The sequence below is a fragment of the Bos indicus x Bos taurus genome, chromosome 26 (assembly GCF_003369695.1).
Source record: "Bos indicus x Bos taurus breed Angus x Brahman F1 hybrid chromosome 26, Bos_hybrid_MaternalHap_v2.0, whole genome shotgun sequence".
In the NCBI taxonomy this organism is placed as follows: Eukaryota; Metazoa; Chordata; class Mammalia; order Artiodactyla; family Bovidae; genus Bos; species Bos indicus x Bos taurus.
Genome location: NC_040101.1, coordinates 28739295 through 28758973, shown reverse-complemented (window position 1 = coordinate 28758973; position 19679 = coordinate 28739295). Strand labels below are relative to the sequence as shown.

General features: G+C 38.4%; 1 protein-coding gene across 5 annotated transcripts in view; it reads right to left on the bottom strand.

Annotated features, from left to right (window-relative positions):
* ARMH3 (armadillo-like helical domain containing 3) overlaps window positions 1-19679 on the bottom strand; it is a 178830-nt gene that overhangs the window by 148112 nt on the left and 11039 nt on the right. For 4 of the 5 annotated variants that reach the window (XM_027528511.1, XM_027528512.1, XM_027528514.1 and 1 more), the window contains 11 exons: window positions 17564-17676; window positions 16415-16471; window positions 16159-16305; window positions 14150-14257; window positions 10921-11013; window positions 10130-10204; window positions 9959-10045; window positions 4945-5001; window positions 3741-3784; window positions 2622-2682; window positions 459-505 (listed from right to left, as the gene is read on the bottom strand). In XM_027528511.1, coding sequence (XP_027384312.1) covers window positions 459-505; window positions 2622-2682; window positions 3741-3784; window positions 4945-5001; window positions 9959-10045; window positions 10130-10204; window positions 10921-11013; window positions 14150-14257; window positions 16159-16305; window positions 16415-16471; window positions 17564-17665 — 878 coding nt within the window. In that variant the 5' untranslated portion in view covers window positions 17666-17676. The remainder of the gene's footprint in view (window positions 1-458; window positions 506-2621; window positions 2683-3740; window positions 3785-4944; window positions 5002-9958; window positions 10046-10129; window positions 10205-10920; window positions 11014-14149; window positions 14258-16158; window positions 16306-16414; window positions 16472-17563; window positions 17677-19679) is intronic. The other variant, XM_027528515.1, reaches the window with a different exon arrangement.

The window sequence follows — 19679 nt, the reverse complement described above, 5'->3', positions numbered from 1 at the left end:
GGAGAGTCTCTTATATAATGAAGAAGGTAAAAGAGTATAATCATCAAGATAAGATTTCACCCCAACTCCTCATTATAAATCCCTTTGAGTTTCTAATGCTTCATTATTTCCTTTTTGGGCTTATATAAAGGAAATACAGTCAGCACTTTAATTCCTTAGATCTGTTCTTACCTACTTCACTATTTCCCCTTTTCACTTTTTCACCCCAATCCAGTTAAGTCCTTAACTGCCTCAGACACCAAGTCCTCTTTATTTCCTTTCAGAGATAGCTGGGAACAGTTTTACAACTTCTTAGAGCTCAATACATGCCAAGTCCCATTATTATTTAAAACTCAAGAAACATTTGACAATCATCAAAAAAGTTTGAATCTGCAGAGATAAAGTTTCACACTTTCATATCCAGTAAGAGAGTCCACACTTGAAGTTCAAGTCACCGCACGAGTTCATCAGGCACTTACTGTACTGAGATTTTCTCATGGGCATCTGCTATGAACATGCTGCCCACCTGTGGAAGAAAAGGGGAATTGCAGAGTTATAGCAGGGAAATGTGAGAGGAGCTCTGGGCCCTACAAAGCTTAATCAGTGAAAAAAACAAGCTGCAGCATGAGGGAATCCTGGCCCACCAGTCACACACAACAAAACCAGCTCACTTTGAAGATCTTAAAAGAATCATAAGTAATGAAACTCTCCTAAACTTTCTTTGCTTAAAGGGACTTAAAAAAAAAATCCCAGTACTTTTGTCCAGGTCTATGTGTTAGTGCAGTAACCACTGACAGCAAGTAAATGATAACTTAAACATCCTCATCACTTTGCCTCTGTCCTGGAAGCTGCTTATCTGAAACAAACTAACTCACAAAGAGCATTACAGAAAGCAGGCTGTTTATCCAGCACAGAGTTGTCTTGGGGGAATATTTGGGTTTCAGACCAGAACTATTAAATCAGTGGTCAGCAACCTTTTTAGCATCAGGGACTAGTTTCGTGGGAGACAATTTTTCTGTAGACCAGGGGATGGGGGGATGATTTCAGGATGATTCAAGTGCATTACATTTATTGTGCACATTTCTATTATTATTGTATCAGCTCCACCTCAGATCATTAGGCATTAGATCCCAGAAGCTGGGGATGCCTGGTCTAAAAGAAACCTACTATACATCTTTCCAGAGAAGGCAATGGCAAACCACTCCAGTACTCTTGCCTAGAAAATCCCATGGATGGAGGAGCCTGGTAGGCTGCTGTCCATGGGGTAGCTACGAGTCGGACAAGACTGAATGACTTCACTTTCACTTTTCACTTTCACACAATGGAGAAAGCAATGGCAACCCACTGCAGTGTTCTTGCCTGGAGAATCCCAGGGACAGCAGAGCCTGGTGGGCTGCCGTCTATGGGGTCGCACAGAGTTGGACACGACTGAAACGACTTAGCAGCAGCATATATCTTTCACATCATGAAATCTTTTGTTTGTGTCCTAGTCAGGGCAGTTGAATGAACAAATGGAATAGGCTGCCCTGATATATGGGATATCAGAGGCAGAGATAGATGCCCATCCTTCTAACACTGCCTTTTCCACCTATTTATTGATGCCCAAATCCATGCAGCCGGAGCTCCATTTATTTGGTACAAAACTTTTTCTTCTTGGCTAAAAGGCAAAGGTCCCTGGAAGCAATAGGATTATATCTAATGCATCTAATCAAATACTGATACAGCCCTCACACTGTTTCAACATCTGAGGGACTACCCATTTGTGCTTCAGAATTAAAAAGCTTATCGTGTCCTTTCCTTGAAAGTAGGTTCTGAGAATGAAAAAGGCAGAGGGGAAAAGTTGCCTTTTGAGGGGTGGGAATGGGGCAGGGCCTGTTGTTCCTTACAATGAACTCAAAATCTGTTTTGCCCTAGGGCTGATTACTTGAATACTAATACCCAAGAACCAGACTTTCTGAATCTGTCTAAATTCTGAGACCTTAGATTTACCTCTTAAAAATTAGTCCCAGATTATCTGGCCTAAAACGCCTACCATGCTAAGGTTGAGATACCTTGCTCAAGAGTCTTGCAAACTGAATCAGTAATTTTCCCAAACCATGGACCCCTCAGCCCAGATCCTAAACCTTTAGATGAGTGGCTTGGATCACTGCACCAATCCCTCAACTCCAGGACAAATGATGATGGGGTCACAGCAAACAGCCAAGGATCGCTTATGGTTGGACTCAGATCTAAAGCCTCTATGCTCGGTTCCATACCTGTCCTCAAACAGAGCCAACTGTCTCTTTTTTTTTTTTTTCTAGTTCTTTTTTTTCAGAGACAATTCTTCAGGAAGCAGAAGTCTGGCTTAATATGAACCTTTCTTTTTCTTTTTGTAGCCTTAAAAAAATTGAATTAATTTGAGGAAAAAAAAAAAAACCAGCCCCAGAGAAATCAGAGCTCTTCTTTGCCCTGCCTAACTTAGGTTTGGAAATCACTAGAAGAGATACAGCTCTCCAAAAAATCTGCTATGAGCAGCCTCTCTCCCCTCATGATGCCATTATCTCAAATATCTAAACTTCTGAGTCCAGACTTGTCTACCCCTATAGATCTCATATATTTTTGAGCAGGGGAGTGGGGAAAAAAAAAAGACAAGTAGGACTTACCATATTTGTTAAAGCAGAGAAAAAACCGCTCTGGTGTTCTTCTTCCTTGTCTTTATACTGCCTGAACAAAAATAACTAAATTCAACTTTAGTGTTATTTATCACATATGTTTTTGTCCTTAGCATACTAGGTAATCAGGGCAGCTCACTGGCAGAATTCACTGACTCCAGAAAACAAAAACGTTCTAACAACCGAGCCTCTGCAGTTTGCCTTGCAAGCTAAGAGGCACCCATCTGCTCTTGAGGTAGCGTACACCAAAATGCCCAGCTACTTCAGGAGAGACTTAGAAAGCAAGCTGCAAAAGTGTGAAATGCTCTAACATATGGTTGATCCAGTTATTTCCCAAACAGACTATTACTTGAAAAGTGTGACAGTAAAATTAAGGCTTGTGTAACAGTGAAAATCTTGTTTGTTTTTGAAGGAAAAGGAGGGGAATCTGTGAGCTCAACTATTTGTGGAGATGGGGACAGATTTGAAATTCCAACACTCAATTGTATGTGAGGAAAGTCTGGAAAGGAGTAAGAAAGATCCTGCCTGGCCCTTGCCAGGATTAGATACAATTCTGATTTCCATTCAATGAATACCAAATCCTCCCCATCCGCAGCAAGGGTGGGGGGAAAGCAAGCATCGAAGAAAAGAGCCCCCAGAATAGACAGGACTCTAGGAAACTGCAGTTGATTACTGATAAAAAAGAAATATCTGTCAAACGAGAATTCAGCGCTATCTCTTTTCTTCCTTTTTATAAGCATACAAAAAAAGCAGCACTTCACAACCTTTTTTTTTTAAATGATACATTGAGCTAAATGGAATAGCCTGCCTCTGGCTGGAAAATTTGTTAAAATGCTCTGCAACAAAATGTCAAAGGTTGCAAAAGAACGTTTAATGTTAAGAGCTGCTTAAACTAAAGATGAACACTAATGTGGTGGCTACTTTTCTCCTAGTGTTAGAACCCACCCCTGCTAAAGCCATCAAGTCAAGCTAGAGCAAATGCATCTGCCAGCAGATATACCTCTGAATACTCTTCTAGGATAGGTAAGGGATGTTCACCCAAGAACTCTTAACAAACCTGTTCCTGACTCAACCAGTTCAAATTCAGTTTCTGAATGCAGATGGACTTACCTGTTGTACTCAGATAAAGCTTGAGCAATCACAAGCCCCATTCCCTAGAGAGAAAAAAGACAGCATAGGTGAAATAAGGGCCTGATGATAATGCTATGACTAGACCACATAAAACACTAATGACAGTCCAAACCCAGCAAGTTCTACCTGAAAGTAGGCAACAAGGACAGAAACTCTGAGAGACCTGTCAAAGGATGAAAAGGAACTTCTCTGGAAGACTTTTCTGATCTAATTACATTATTTAATGTTTCTAGATATAATTAAAAGAGCAAGAGATGAAACAGACCAGCCCAGACCACTGACAATTTCACTGGGGTCTTTTTCACCTCAAAAGAGAAGACTAAGTTAGAATCTTTAAACAAAAAGCTCTCAGATGTCTCTAAAAACAACCCACAATAAAAGTAACAATGAGTCCCACCTTAAATGAAGGTACATACAAACAAGCCACTCTCTTTCAGACCACAGGAAAACAGTAGTGTAACAGAAAGAAGCATCCAATAAATATTAAAGTAACTTATCAACCTTCCCCCTAGAACCTGCTAAGCATATCACAAAGATCAATTAAAGCCACAAGAATGAATCATGTGTGCTTTTTCTTTCTTCATAAGAGAAATTAGAAGAACGAAGAGGGCAGACGGAAAGAGAATAAAACCAGATACCTGGTCATCTTCTTCCTCCCTATATTGAGAGATCAAGTTTTATTTTCCAAACCTTCAAGGATATATGTACCACATATTATATCATCCTCCACAGTTCAGCTTCACCAAGTCAGGCTGTAAATATAATCTGACTAGTTCTACAAGAAATCTCCCAACATTTAGTCATCTAAGCCTTTTTTTTTTAATTTTTAGTTTTATTGAGGTATAACTGTAAGATATTTAAAGTGATTTGACATACCATCTAAATCTTACTCTTAGAAATGTCACTTGACTCTGTAGGATAATCAAACTCAGCATACTAGAACATGAAGTATAACTGACCATTTCATCATAATTAGCAAGCAAATATCCCCTCAAACCTTCCTTCTATGATGAGAAAATAGAAAACCGCAGATAGCAGCACAATGTTCTAAAAAGAAATACCTATTCCCTCTTTACAGCCAGATTAAATTAACACAATAGTTTTCTACTCTCGGTTCTAAATATCCACTTAAAGTAAGGCCAACAAAGGCAAGTAATTAAAACACAAGAATCCAGATACTCACATTTAGAGTGGCTTCATCATCCACAATAGACAGCTTCACAATATAAGGATTCACAGACTGTAAACAAAAGGAGAGACTCCAGGTGAGTGTGACCTAGTTAAGAATCCATTAGTTATTTAACAAAGTTTTAACAAGATGCTCTCTCTAGAGTGATGTTCCTAATACCTATGCCCAACTATCTTGCCAGCTCACTTCCTCCATTTCCAGTAAATCTGTCAGTGTGCATGGCCATTTGCCAAGCACACAGAGAGAGACAGACAGACACACACACACATACCCCAAGCATGTGTATGTTTACATGCACACACACACACACACAATTCTACTCTACCTGCATTTTCCTCTAGGCTCAATCAGCTCAGGCCTATGTCTGCCTCTTCTCTCATTTTTCCCTCTTCTTTCTAGAAGTAAGTGAACACTCCACAACACTCACTTTGTCCTATCCTGACAATAATTTACTGAGTCCATAGGGACAGCTGTCATTTGGGGGGCATAAAAGCTCCCCTGACATAAGGCACAAATTTATAAGTTGCTAACTTATACTCTCATTCCAAAGGCTCCCTAACCATTCCACAGACAATATCCAAGGACTGATTCACCCACCCGTAAAACAAAGCCACCTTGGGGGTGGAAAGTGGCAGCTGCTTAACAGCCAGAGAGGCCATTTATGGATCCAATACCCAAATAACACTGCAGGGGAACTGAAAAGAAAGATGTAATTACCCAAACTACAATCTGGTCAGGACACTGGGATTTAATGATTGTCCCATCATTTAAAGCACTGGAAGATTTCTTGAGTTTTTCCAGATTCAATCTCAGCTGGGTAGCATATGGAAATGGACATATATTTAAACTCATTAAGCAACTGGGCCATCTCCTACCGGTGGGATGAGAACCAATGACCTGCTCACCTTGAAAACATCCCCCACATGGTATGTGAGGAAAGACCCTCTACAGCTCAGGAACAAACTCTAACCCAAGAAAAGCTAGAACAATAGTTCTTAGATTAACAGCTTTTACAGCAACCAAGAAAAGACATTACTGAGAAACTTGGAAATCCGACTAAAAGGCTAACCCCCATCTCCTCAGACTTTATTAATCAAGTTCCTGAGGTCATCTTTCTAATGTCAGTTGGGAATAGAGAAAGAGAAGCTTTGCCTTTTTTAACAGCCAAATGTTTATAAGGTTTTCTACAACCCAATTCAAGGAGGTAAAACCCACTCCATTCATTACTTGATCTAACAGATAAAGGCTCTCAATGCTTCTTCCTCTAACAACAATGCTGATGCGACAGACTTCAGATAAGATCCAAAGCAAGCAGATCCTTGGAAATGAAAATCAGCAGCAGGCTGACCTGGAGATACCATCAGGATGAGATCAAGAGTAGAAGAAGCAGGCCACTGTCTCTTGGCACAATTTTTGAAACTCCTACTTACTCACCTTCCCAAAAGTAGACTGTCTCAGGTACTAATAAGGACTACCTGATTACCAAGACATTGATTACCAAGACAAGATTACCAAGACATTACCAAACAACCATTGTATTAGCAACTGTTGAGGAAAAGAGGAAAGGTGGCAAAAATCAAGGGTTTAACTTCCAGCTCCTTCAGTTATTAATTGTGATGAGGTAGGCATGTTAATAAACCTAAGCTCAATTTTTTTCATCTGTAAAATGGGGAATAATATTTCCTTCCTTGGGGCTGCTACGAAATTTAAATCAAGTTAAATCCTCAGCACAGTATCTGGCATATAATAAGGACTCAATTATTGGTAGCTATATTTTTTCTCCTGACATTTTTATCACATTCAAAACAAGCTCTGTAAGGAAAAAAGAGAAAGAACAACTTAAAGCCAGACATAATAAACAATTTCGTAGTATCTAGGAAACATCATGTTCAGGGCAGCAGTTGGGGGCTGAGTCACTTCATTTCAGAAGACTTAGCCAACCCAGAAGGCCAAGATCTTAAAGCTGTGAAAATTTCTATCCCAGCAGACACTGATTTTCCTTAACACTATATACCTATTGTGCTGGTCATGTTTTAAAACTCAAGACAATCTACTTTTCATCAGCAAGTCAGAATTACAAACTTCACAGAATCACTCTAATAGAGTCCAGCATTTATTTGATCTAAACCATACTTAGAGTTGATTCTAAGAACTCATTGGAAAAGACTCTGATGCTGGGAGGGATTGGGGGCGGGAGGAGACGGAGACAACAGAGGATGAGAGGGCTGGATGGCATCACTGACTCGATGGACGTGAGTCTGAGTGAACTCTGGGAGTTGGTGATGGACAGGGAGGCCTGGCGTGCTGTGATTCATGGGGTCACAAAGAGTGGCACAAGACTGAGTTACTGAACTGAACTGAAACCATACTTAAAAAATTTCATTGCTCTTCCCTACATCTTTCCCCTCCCAACCTGATCTTCTAATCTCTTAAGATTAAGTGACTAAAATGAAGTGAGGAAGAACTACTCTCATTCCTTAAGTTCAACACCTAATTTGTCTTCTCTGTATTTAGCTGGACACGGAGCCTCTCTGGCACCCTCTGCACCTTTCTGGAAAGGTTACAACTTACCCCATTGGTCATGGGACCAAATGTGCTGGTAACTAAAATGTTGTTCTCCCAAGCACACCCTCTTGTATTTTGCATAAAACTTCTCCAGCTTTTGGTTTTGCTGTGTTCATCTGGAAATTCCTCACACTCCTGTCAAAAACGTTCCTGCTCCATGGTCACCAGGTTTCCTTAATGGTTTCTGGTGAGTGACTTATACCAAAAGCCGCAAAGCCCAGATAAATTATGCCTACCAGCTTGCCCTCACCTACTATATTAATTCTTCTGGGGTTTCTGACAGACCAGAGATGCATACCTCACTCTAGAAATATGATTTTCTCCAGCTCCATGGCCATGTCCAATTTTTCAAGCTGACATTTCAGAAAGTCTTACTGGGCTGAACCAGGGTTCTGTTCACATTCAGAGAAGCCAAGCCACTGGTCTCAGAGTGGCCTGCATCCAGCAGAATGTTCTGAAAATATTCATTACTGATGATGGTGCTTTAATATCACACATAACTCAACTCTCTTTAACTACCTTCAGCATTTTTCCTCAGCTATTTTTCTTGCTGTTGTAATAAGGCCCCAGAGGCAATTACACATGACAGAGATCAAAATGGCTACCATGCTGGCCCTTCCAGATCACCAGCAAAACAGGTGTAGGTGATAAATTACTTATTTATTAGTAGCTCCGTACACCATTCATCAGTTCCTCTGAGACAAAGAAAACAATCAGCTCCTGGAGTTTATAAAACATTAACATTGCTCCATATTCCAGTCCCTCTTTAAGTATTCCTTTCTCACAGAATCCCTTCTTTCAAATCCCTCTTTGTAAGAATAAGCTCCATATTTTATGTTACCCATCACTTTTAACATGGCAAGTAATCATATCAAAAATCGCTAAGTGAAGATCCAGAAGCTCAAAAATGAAAATATTCCCTCCAGTTGGCCCATTTGTCATAGTATTGAAAGAAGGTGAAAGTGAAGTCGCTCAGTCGTGTCTGACTCTTTGTGACTCCATGGACTGTAGCCCACCAGGCTTCTCCACCCATGGGGTTTTCCAGGCAAGAATACTGGAAGGGGTTGCCATTTCCCTCTCCAGGGGATCTTCCCCACCCAGGGATTGAACCCAGGTCTTCCACATTGAAGGCAGACACTTTACCCTCTGAGCCACCAGGGAATGAGAATGTCATAGCATTGCTGCTGCTGCTGCTGCTAAGTCACTTCAGTCGTGTCTGACTCTGTGCGACCCCATAGACGGCAGCCCATCAGGCTCCACAGTCCCTGGGATTCTCCAGGCAAGAACACTGGAGTGGGTTGCTATTTCCTTCTCCAATGCATGAAAGTGAAAAGTGAAAGTGAAATCGCTCAGTCGTGTCCGACTCTTAGCGACCTCATGGACTGTAGCCTACCAGGCTCCTCCGTCCACAGGCTTTTCCAGGCAAGAGTACTGGAGTGGGGTGCCATTGCCTTCTCCGCATAGTATTGCTACTTATTAAATAAAGAAAGTCAAGTTGCCTCAATGCAGCTTCTGATTTCTGGCCTCAGTAAAGTAGTCCTAGTGTCCAGGACCCAGTACCAAGTACTCCCTGCTCCTGCAAAGCAACCCCCAATGAGGCTCTGGCCTTCCCTAAATGGTCCCCTTTCTTTTCAGTGTATTCTGCCTTTTGAGGGGAATCAAGTAAATGACCAACCCAAGTGCAAATCTTTGAGTTCAGCTCTTCATCTCAAAACCTATAAATCTGTCCCTAATTCAATGGCAAAAAGAACTCCAAAATTAATATGGATAAGGCTCTGTCTTCAACTTCCATCAAAATCAAAGAGTCCCCAGACCAACAGTGATATTTATACAAGTGGCCTGAGTGCATTATGGAAAACTAATATATAAGTTGAATATTTCAAAATAGATGCATTAGGTCAGTGGTTCACAATCCCCTGAGCATCACATTCAATAGGAGATCTTTAAAAAAAGATACCCAGGTCCCATCCCCTAAGAGATTCTGATTTGGTGTGCAAAGAGTAAGGCCCCAGAACTCCCCTGGTGGACCAGTGGTTAAGACTCTGCACTTCCACTGGGTGGGGGCATGGGTTTGATCCCTGGTCGGGGAACTAAGATCCTGCATGCCATACTGTATGGCTAAACAAATAAATAAATAAAGAGTATGACCCAGAAACATCTTTTTAAAAAAAATTCCTGGTAATTCTAATGACAAGCTGGGTTTGGGAACCACTACATTAAGAAAGATTTACTCACTTTATTGGAAGTTACACCACAGGATTCCTTTAAACAGCTATAACCTCTACCTCAGGAGTCTAACATAGGACTTTTAGAATTTAATTTATCAAAATTAATCTATATACCATTTACCAAGAAAATGTCTTCTACATTAAACAAAATTACTAGGAGTTGTCACATTTAGGAAGATTATAGAAAAACAGCAGCTGTCCATTAAGAGACTCACCTCGTATTTTCTATAGTTCACTAGCAAAGCCAAGAGGACGACAGCATCATACCCATGTTCCCTACGACTTGGCGGGTGGGAGAGTATCTGTAACCAGAACCACCAACAGTGAGAGTGCTTGGGGAAGCAATATATCCAAAAAAGAAAAAGGGAACAAGGGAACTGACCTACCTGTAAAATTGCTTCAAATATGCTGTTGATCATTACATATTCCAAGATAGTGTTCTGGCTGATGTTATCTGTCACCTGAATACAATAAAAGGCTATTTAAAGTCTATACTAAGACACTGATATCTCAGGTGTATCTCCTCACCTAGTATCTAAGACAAACAGAAATGTTAAAACATTCTACTAAATATTTAGTAGATCTTTCATAAGCATCCCCAAAGCCACCAGAGCCTGAAGAGACAAGACACTAGAAGGGTAACAAGTTAGCAAATTAACACTTTCTAAATTTTTGACCTTCTCATTGTTTCTCTTATACCCTCACACAAGCATTTGCCTAATTTTCTTGGGTTTCATTTCCCAAATGCACAGAAAGTACTTTATGATCCACAAGTCTTCAAGAGAGTGAAGGGAAAGGAAACCACCTGAAATTAATGAATAACATCCTAGAAGGTACAGTCCAGCTTCCAGGTATAAAATCAAGGTCAGAACAAATAAAAATATTCAGAATCACAAAAATTATTTCCAAATGAGACCTGATGAGAAGGGCAATACAGAAGAGAGTACTTCTCCAGGACTGGTACAGGTTAAAAATGTCATCAGTTTCTCCAACGAGCAACTTTTAGGAAGCAGAAGTCCATACAACTAACTTCCTTCTACACAAACATAGCCGAGTGATGTAAAAGCCCAGTAAAGATATTTCTCTTTTTCTTTCTAACTTTGGGCTCAAGAGTTCAAATTTGCCCCTGCTGTTGATTCTCACCCTTGACAAAGAAACATATAGATGGGTCACTTACTGTCACTAAGCAGAGGAGAAGTTTCAGACATAAGCTCTTCAGACTTTCAGAACCTTCTGCACAAAGCAATGAATCCAAACTCTCCATGAGATTCTGACAAAGAGACCCATTAAGTATTAAACCATAACAAATAACATTTCCACTGTGTCTTTGCCATATTCTGGGTTATGTTACACAGGGTAAAGTGAGTAACGTTAAATGAAGCAACCATATCATTGCCTGAGGCCTAGGCCTTGCACGATTAGATGAAGAAAAGGAAGACTTCTAAGTCTAGCTATTTTGAGGAAAATGCTTTAGTACAACTGCACATAATAATAAAGAATCCACTATTCTACCAAATGAATGTTTGCAGACTATCACCCTCATACAAACCTTTAAGAATGAAGTAAATTTTTCAAAGATTAATAATGATTAAATAATATATTTACAAATTAAAAATAATAACCTAAATAAAATGAAATTCTATTAAATAAATTTTTAAAAACAAATGGTTAAGTTAAAGGTTAATAAAAATAGTTAAATAAGTATGTTTCATTATTTGATAAAGAAAGCATATCACTTGATGCAGGCACACTGAACAAATAACAAAGATAATATCACTAGTAGCTATTCACTGGCCATGTGCACTATCCAACAAAGCTGGCCCATATTAATCCTGGTCAAGTCTACTAACGAAGTGATTAGAGCTTATCACTTGTACTAACAACCAGCTGTCATACCAAATATAGTCAAAAGATGAAACCCTTAGATACTACAACAGAAAGAAGAAAAAAAGAAATTTTTTACATAGGAAAATGAATGGAGACTACAGATTTAGCATGCTGGAAGGTTGAGTGAATATTCAAAATAAGCCACTTCAATTCAACAAATATGTAGATTCTATGTGCCAAATTTTGTGTTTTCAAAGAAAATTAAAAAATAAGACAATGACCTTTGCTCTCAAGGCATTTTTAGTCTAATAGGACAGAAAAATAAGTAAACAGTTTTAACTTAATGATTACTATGACAGATATACATATGGAGGAAAGGAATTAGCTGTGATGTTACCTATTTCAGGACTCTTAAGGGACAGGTTGTACTTTGAAAAATCAGTAGGAATTAATTAAAACTTCAGGAGGAAAGGAATTCTAGACAGACATCAGCATGATCAAACACACAAGGAATGAAAACGGTCCTGGGTGTGCAGCTGGAATACAAGCAGTTTGTTATTATGGAAGGGTGAGGCATAGTGATGAGAGATGCAATTTGAGAAATAAATAGAAAGAAGATCATAAAAGTTATATAAGGCTAATAAGGAAGTTTGGTCTTTACCCTTTCAGTGATAGGAAACTAATACAGGGTTTTAACCAAGATTTGAGTGTTAAGATACATCACTCTGTTGTCAGTGTGGATGACAGATTTAAAGATGTTAGGTCTGGAGGAAGGGAGAAAAATGAAAACTAATCTAACAGTTTTCTGAGGATGGTTGCCATGTCGGATTTGCCTTGCATCCCCAGTGCCTGGCACACAGGAGCCTAATAAATGTTTGTCAAAAGAATGAAGGCAGTTCAGTGGTTAAGACTCCACACTTCCAATGCAGGAGACAAAGGTTCAATCCCTAGACAAGGCACTAAGATCCCATATGCCACGCAGTATGGCCAAAAAAAAAAAAAGACTCCAGGTACTAAATCTTTGTACACTAATTGCATATTCATAACTTTTTAAAAATCATCTATTCACTATAAGGATTCTTTTGCATGTGTTGTGCTGTGCTTAGTCACTCAGTTGTGTCTGACTCTTTGTGACCCCAGGGTCACAAAGACTACTCTTTGTAGTCCGCCAGGCTCCTCCGTCCATGGGGATTCTCCAGGCAAAAACACTGGAGTGGGTTGCCAAGCCCTCCTCCAGGGGATCTTCCCAACCCAGGGATCAAACCCAGGTCTTCCAGGTTGCAGGTGGATTCTTTACCATCTGAGCCACTAGGGAACCCCATTCTTTCACATAGAGATTTATTTTAAATTTAGTGAATGAGAGAATACGAGTTCTTCAAAGTTCATGTGAACAACATTCATTCAAGATAGTGACAGTATTACAAATCAGATATCTGATAAGGGATGTGTACCCAAAATATGTAAAGAACTCTTACCAACAATAAAAAGACAAATAATTCAACCTACAAATGGGCAAAGAATTTGAATAGATATTTCACACACACACACAAAAACACATACACACTGCTGGGGAAAATGTAAAATGGTATCGCCACTTCGATAAATAGTTTGGAATCTCCTCAAAATGTTAAGCATAGAATTACCGTATGATCCAGCAATTCTCCTAGGTATATACCTAAGAGGATTAAAAACATATGTCCACATTTACATGCACTTCATAGCAGCATTATTCATAGCAGCCAAAATGCTGAAACATCTCAAATGTCTATCAACTGACGAATGGATAAGTAAAATAATATGATACTTTCATACAGTAGAATACTAAGCAGCAAAAAAAAGGAATGAAGTACATGCTACAACATGGATGAACCTTGAAAACATTATGCTAAGTGAAAGAAGCCAGACACAAAAGACTACATATGATTCCATTTATATGAAAAGTACAGTCGAGGTGAACCTATCGAGATATAAAACATATTAATGGTTGCCAGAGGCTGCAGAGAAGAAAAAATAGGGAATGACTGATAATGGGCACATGTTTTCTTTTTGGGGTGATGAAAATGTTCTGAATTAACAGTGGTGATGGTTGTGCAACTCCATGAATATACTAAAAACTACTGGTTATACACCATAAAAGGATGAACTGTATGACGTGTGAATTACATACTGATAACACTATTTCTCAAAAGGCATCAAACAGTAGAAACAAAAATTCTGATAAAGTCACTGTGTTAAATAAGAAAACTTAAAAGTTTAGAACTAAAGTATCCTTGTGTATTAATTTGTTACCTTCTATTTAAATTCTTACATGCTTTTAAGAATGTATGATCATGATGTAAATCACAAGCTGCTCAGTCTTTATCCTACATGGAAAGGAAGCCTCAATACAAATCTGAACTTCAAATTTTCCTTTATTAAAGGATAAACCAAATCTGTAAAAATATCCAAATTCAAGGCCAATTCAATCATCTATGTCTATCTGAGTTAAATGTCTAAAACATTTAACTGTCTGCAGATGGTATTCCTCAACAGCTGTCAGAAGCAGACACCCACAGGCACATCTGCAGCTTATGCCTCACCTTCATGCACAGCTCCGCCTTGTCAAAGCCCATCAGCATGTTGATAATGTCAAACCCAGAGGTAGACTTATTCTTTTGATGGACTCCTCGAATGAGTGCACACAAGGTCTGCAGAGATGAGAGAAAGAATTCTTTCTAGAAAGAAAGTCTCAAAATGCAAAGGGCATTGGATCAGTAGCCTCACACTACAACCTCAGAACCTTCTCTTCATATAGCTGACAATCAACTGCTCTATGCTCTGAGCTCCAGAATGCAGTCAGGGTCTTAATATGTGCAAAATCTAGAAATTAAAAGACAAATAGCATCTGAAACTGTCATCTTTTTTATTCTTTTCTGGCCATCCACTTTTTAAAAATAACACTGCAGACAAAGATTGGAAGGTGATTTTCAAAAATAAGAAACCATTTTTGAGCTTGAATCATAGGGTTGATAGAGCTTTCCCTTATTTAAAATTAATTTTAGAATTTACATAATAGCTTATCACCTTTAGTAATTATTTTTAATAACTATAGAAGACCCTGTATGATAACAACTGATCAATTTAAATCTTAAAAATTCATTACAATCCCCATCCACTACTTACTAACTGTGTGAGCCTGGACAAATCAGTTAACTTTTCAGTGCTTCATTTTTCTCATCTATACAATGGGATAATAATAGCATTAATCTCATAAGGATGATGTGAAGACTATGTGAATTAGTACTGTAAAGCACTTAGAATAGTCCTTGGAACTGTGTTAAAATTCCTGGAATAGCCTGGAACTTAACTTTGTTAAAGCTCAATAAATATCAATTATTACAATACATACTATAATTCTATGGTTCACCAAGTGACTTAATGTCAATATATTTCCACTGAACTAAAAAGTTTACAATTCATGCCCCCACAGTAAGTCACTGTAATTACAGGAAGTACAATTTCCAACTTTCAATTTGCAGTGAAGAGGTCCTGACAACTATGATGCTCCAAATATAGAATTTACTGTCCAAAAGTTAAGAAAGATACAGGATAAACATGGTCCTTCTTTCTGGGGCATCAGCTCAAAAGATAATTTCTACATTCTACAAATGAGAAAATTGGAGGTCACAAACTGATCTGCCCAACTTGTAAGTTAGAAACTTAAACCCGATCTATCAAAAGTTCCAATAAAATTCTTTACACTGTCATGACTTCTTCATATTCTAAGCTTGTCAATCACTACCCCAGGTACTCAGCTCAATCTAGGCTACACTGGAGCTACTAAACTATAAACTTTAGAAATTTTGCCCCTTATTCTTTCAAAAAAAATTTACTTCTAGAATGCTACCTGCCAGGCACTGATGTACACACCAGGAACGAAGTATTGAATAAAACCATCTTTACCCTCAAGAAGACTATAATGTATCCCACCACCTCAGTGTTAGGCATAACAGTAATTCAAGAAATAATTATTCATGAATCTTCCGCATGATAATGCCACTTAGCATTAAGAACAATGATTCTAAAAACAAGAGTTACCGACCCTTTTGAGAATCTGATGAAAGCCCTCTCTCCAAAAAAATGTTACATATACACATAATGTACATATACACATAAAATATTACATAAAACTACAGGGAGTCAAGGACCTTCTGAAACCTCAGAATAAGAACTCTTGGTCTAGTGAGAAAATACTGTTTATATAAAAAAACAATATTTATTTAATTAAGAAAGTCTTATGATTTTTGCTGTAGACTAAGCATCCTTTCTGGAGTTTCTTCTCTCTTTTACTTTCCTTCAAGTAATAATAAAAATTCTGTCAAACAATCCACCTTGGCATTAGATCAAATTATACAAATGGACAAGATTACTCCTATAGGTGTCCATTTGCTTAACCAGGAAGATAGCTAAATCAAATATAGCATAGATGTTTGGTTAAAGAAATAAAGGGAAAAAAGCCTCAAGCCTAAGGGTAATTTTAGGTTCCTCAAGTTCCAATAGATGTATTACAGTTTATAAACAAGACTTCCCCAGTCTCCCAGCCATGTACCTGCAATGCATTAACCACTCGAATTGGATGTTCCTCTCCCAGAGCCTGGATGCAGTGTTGAAATAAGCAATTAATATTGTCCTTGATTTTCATTAACTCCTCACCATCAAGAGATTCCAACTTGCCTTCCAGGTATTCTAAATTCACCTAACATGGAAACAATAAGGGCCTGAGTACATTTTTAGTGTAGCGCCTAGAACATATGTGAAGGCAATCTCAGTTACCAGGAAAATCCACAGAGGCCACCAAGTCTTACCTTCATGAGGAAGAGCTCCTCCCAAAACCGAGGACTGCACTTACTAGGGTCCTCTGTCTGAAACCAGAAGATAAGTAGATTCAGTATACCCAGCTAACACCAAAGCATTAAGAACACATTTGAAAGAGTCACTACATGTCTTTCACAGGGTCAATCTTACCTCTCACAATTAACTCTGAAAATGCTTGGTCACTCCAAACAGCTGTAACGGGGAACAATTTTTGGGGGGTTCCCCAAATGGAAGACATTGTACATGGATACATATTCCCTGTACCAGAAGTTAAATAACTCAAAGAATCTCCCTCAAATCTTCCTCTTCTTAACGAGAAGTGAAGAACCAGTTATATTCTGATACATCCCCACTGTACTTTTATGGGTGCTCAGTTTTCAAGCCCATTCACATACATGAAATACAACAGCCCGGTGAGCCAGGTAGGGTAAATATTATCACTGTTCTCCTTTTAGGAAAGAAAGTCCACAGAATTACACAAGATATGCAACTCCTTTTACAAGAATAACATGTTTTACATGTTTACATGTACTACTTATGACCAAGATTTCAGAAATTAAGTACATATGCAGGGTATCTAATTACTCTAAACTTCCATGATAGGTTATATTTTACAACACCGGCCTAGACCATGGTCAATACAGTTCTGAAGACCCAAAAAAATCCCCAATCTAATTGCTAATAATTCCTTAGTCATCTCATAGAGTTGGAGGATGAGACAATCTAACTAAGCAATTGTTCTATCCACTAACAACTTGAGACAGAATGTAACAGTGCATCTTTTTAAAATATCTGGACCATAGAATTCTAGGGCCAAAGGGAACTTCAAGGGACATCTAGGATAGAAAGGTCCTTAAGTCAAATCATAAGGACGACAACTCTTAAATATATTCAGAAACAGCCATCCTCTTTCAATTGTTTTATCCAGCTAGAGGCAACAATCTATAAGAACAACATAATAACAATCTATATTAATTAACACATGATCATAATTTCTACGAGAAAGCTTACTCTCACCGTTGTTCTCTTTTTCCCTCTGAAGAACTAGACAGTAGCAGGCAGAGGTGAGATTAATTCTCATTTTGGAACAAGAAACTAAGGAGTCAATCTGTGAAAAATGTCAGAGCTCCAGGCCTTACCATGAAGATCTCATCATACATCAGCACCACTTTTTCCTTCAATGGTTTTTTGGAGGCTGAAGATTTCCGGAGCAAACCCCCTCGTTTCTCTACCTGTGCCATGGTGAGAGAATCTGTCAAAAGAAAGCCACAGTTAGTGCCAGAAATGCTAAGATGTTGGAGAGGCTATTGAACTACCTCTTGATGGGAAATTTTTTAGGAAGAAGAAATGATAAATAACCATGCTATAGATTTTGTGCATTTGTCCAACATCCCCTCCTCTGACCAGGTAATTTCAAGGTTTAAATCATAACTTGGTCTACAGCAAAACACATTTTACATCCTTAAAACATGCCAGTGGACAAGACTTAAAGAAGATCCAAAACCAAGCAGGAAAGTGTAACTAGCTCCATCTGTAATAGGTCTTGTCATATATTTGAGGTTGATGGAGGAAAGGCTGCAAAGCACACACTGCCCACAGACTAATGGTGAAGTTAAATTTCAAATATTGATCGAGCTTAAGACCATTAAGGCAGGAAGTGTGCTGCAGACTGATGTGCTCCATTGATTTCCCCAAAGTAAGTAGGTCCTCCTCACTGCAAAGTACTTGGCCTTCACTGCCACATAAATCACACTGGACTTGACTGTCTTCAGAAATTCCTCTGCAAAGAAACCCAAGGCAGAAAACAGTAGTTAAAAGACCAAAAATTAAATTAATTTCAAAATAACCAAATATAACTCCCTTCAAATTTAATTCTATATATACATATATATAACTTCAGTGTATTTTTTAACTCTCTATAAAAGCAGTTCCACAAATCATGCCCAAATTTTCCCATCTTGCCTCAAGGAATCCTCAATTTTTTCCAAGTGAGAACTTGAAATGCCACAGGTCTCCACATGGATTTACACACATTCTCTCACTTCCCAAATTTTTTCTTCTGTTGACAAAATTCCTCTCTTTCCCTTAAATCTTAGGCTTTAGTTGTGAAACTTAATTTTATCCAATGGCAAGTATGGATGGTAGTGAGGAGACTGATTTCACTTTCAGACAAATCCAAAGCAGCAGAAAATTAATCTTGTTCAATGACATTTGGAAAATATACACTATGTTTCAAATCAAAATCAAAACTTTAAGGAAGAGATGAATCTAACAGCATAAAAGACTCTGTCTCAGATATCATCTTTCTCTAATACATACAGCCCCAAAGGAGATGCATTTTTGAGCTCTAAAAGCACAGAAAATTTCCTCACTAGATGTTATGCATCCTTAGCACAGGGACTGTATCTTATACCTTATTCATAAGCACTTGGTTAGCAGTAAATGCTCAGTATATGCTTGTCACTGAGAAATCCTACGTCTAACCTAAAATTTTAATTAGACCTATCTCTATCAAACGCTCACTAAGACCTCTTATTCCTTTATGATCCAGAGAAAACTGAAGAAAAAAATAACAACAACAAAAAAAGAGAAGATTCTTTCAGGCAATTTACACTATATTGATCATGGCTTTGCCTTAAAGCATGAAATAGAGGCTCCATTCAAAACATTCCTGTGTCTTTTAAATAGGTTGTCAAGAGGAAGATGTCCTTATGGGGGAAAATAAATTGGAAATCAAGAGGATCCTATTAAAATAAATCAAAAGCAATGCAATTCTAAGCTTAGTGGATATAGATCTTTCATGTGCTCAGCTTCAACCAGTTGATTAACAGGAATAGTGGGAACCAAAGTGCCTGGATGTGAAAAGCACATGTTTACAAACATCTCCTTCTGAGGATTTATAATTAGGTTACAGCTAATCAATGTCCAACCCAAATCTAATAAACTCACTTTCTCTATTTCAGAATCAATACTTTCTAATAAGCAAAAGGGAATAGGAGAGGAAGGAAAAACAATTTCAACCGAAAGTACCAAATTTCCTAAGAAATTAAATTCTTTTCATCACTCTCCTTTCATCTGGAGCAGGGGGAAATTCAACGAAGGGCCTCAACTCATTATTCTCTGTCATCATCACAGGCACCTGGAATTTACCACCCAAGCTGTCTGAAGTGTGACTGGAAACTGACAACATAAAAGTCTGCTCCTTTTGCCAGCACCTCTACCCAATGAGCACAACAAAGAAGGGTATCTAGAATG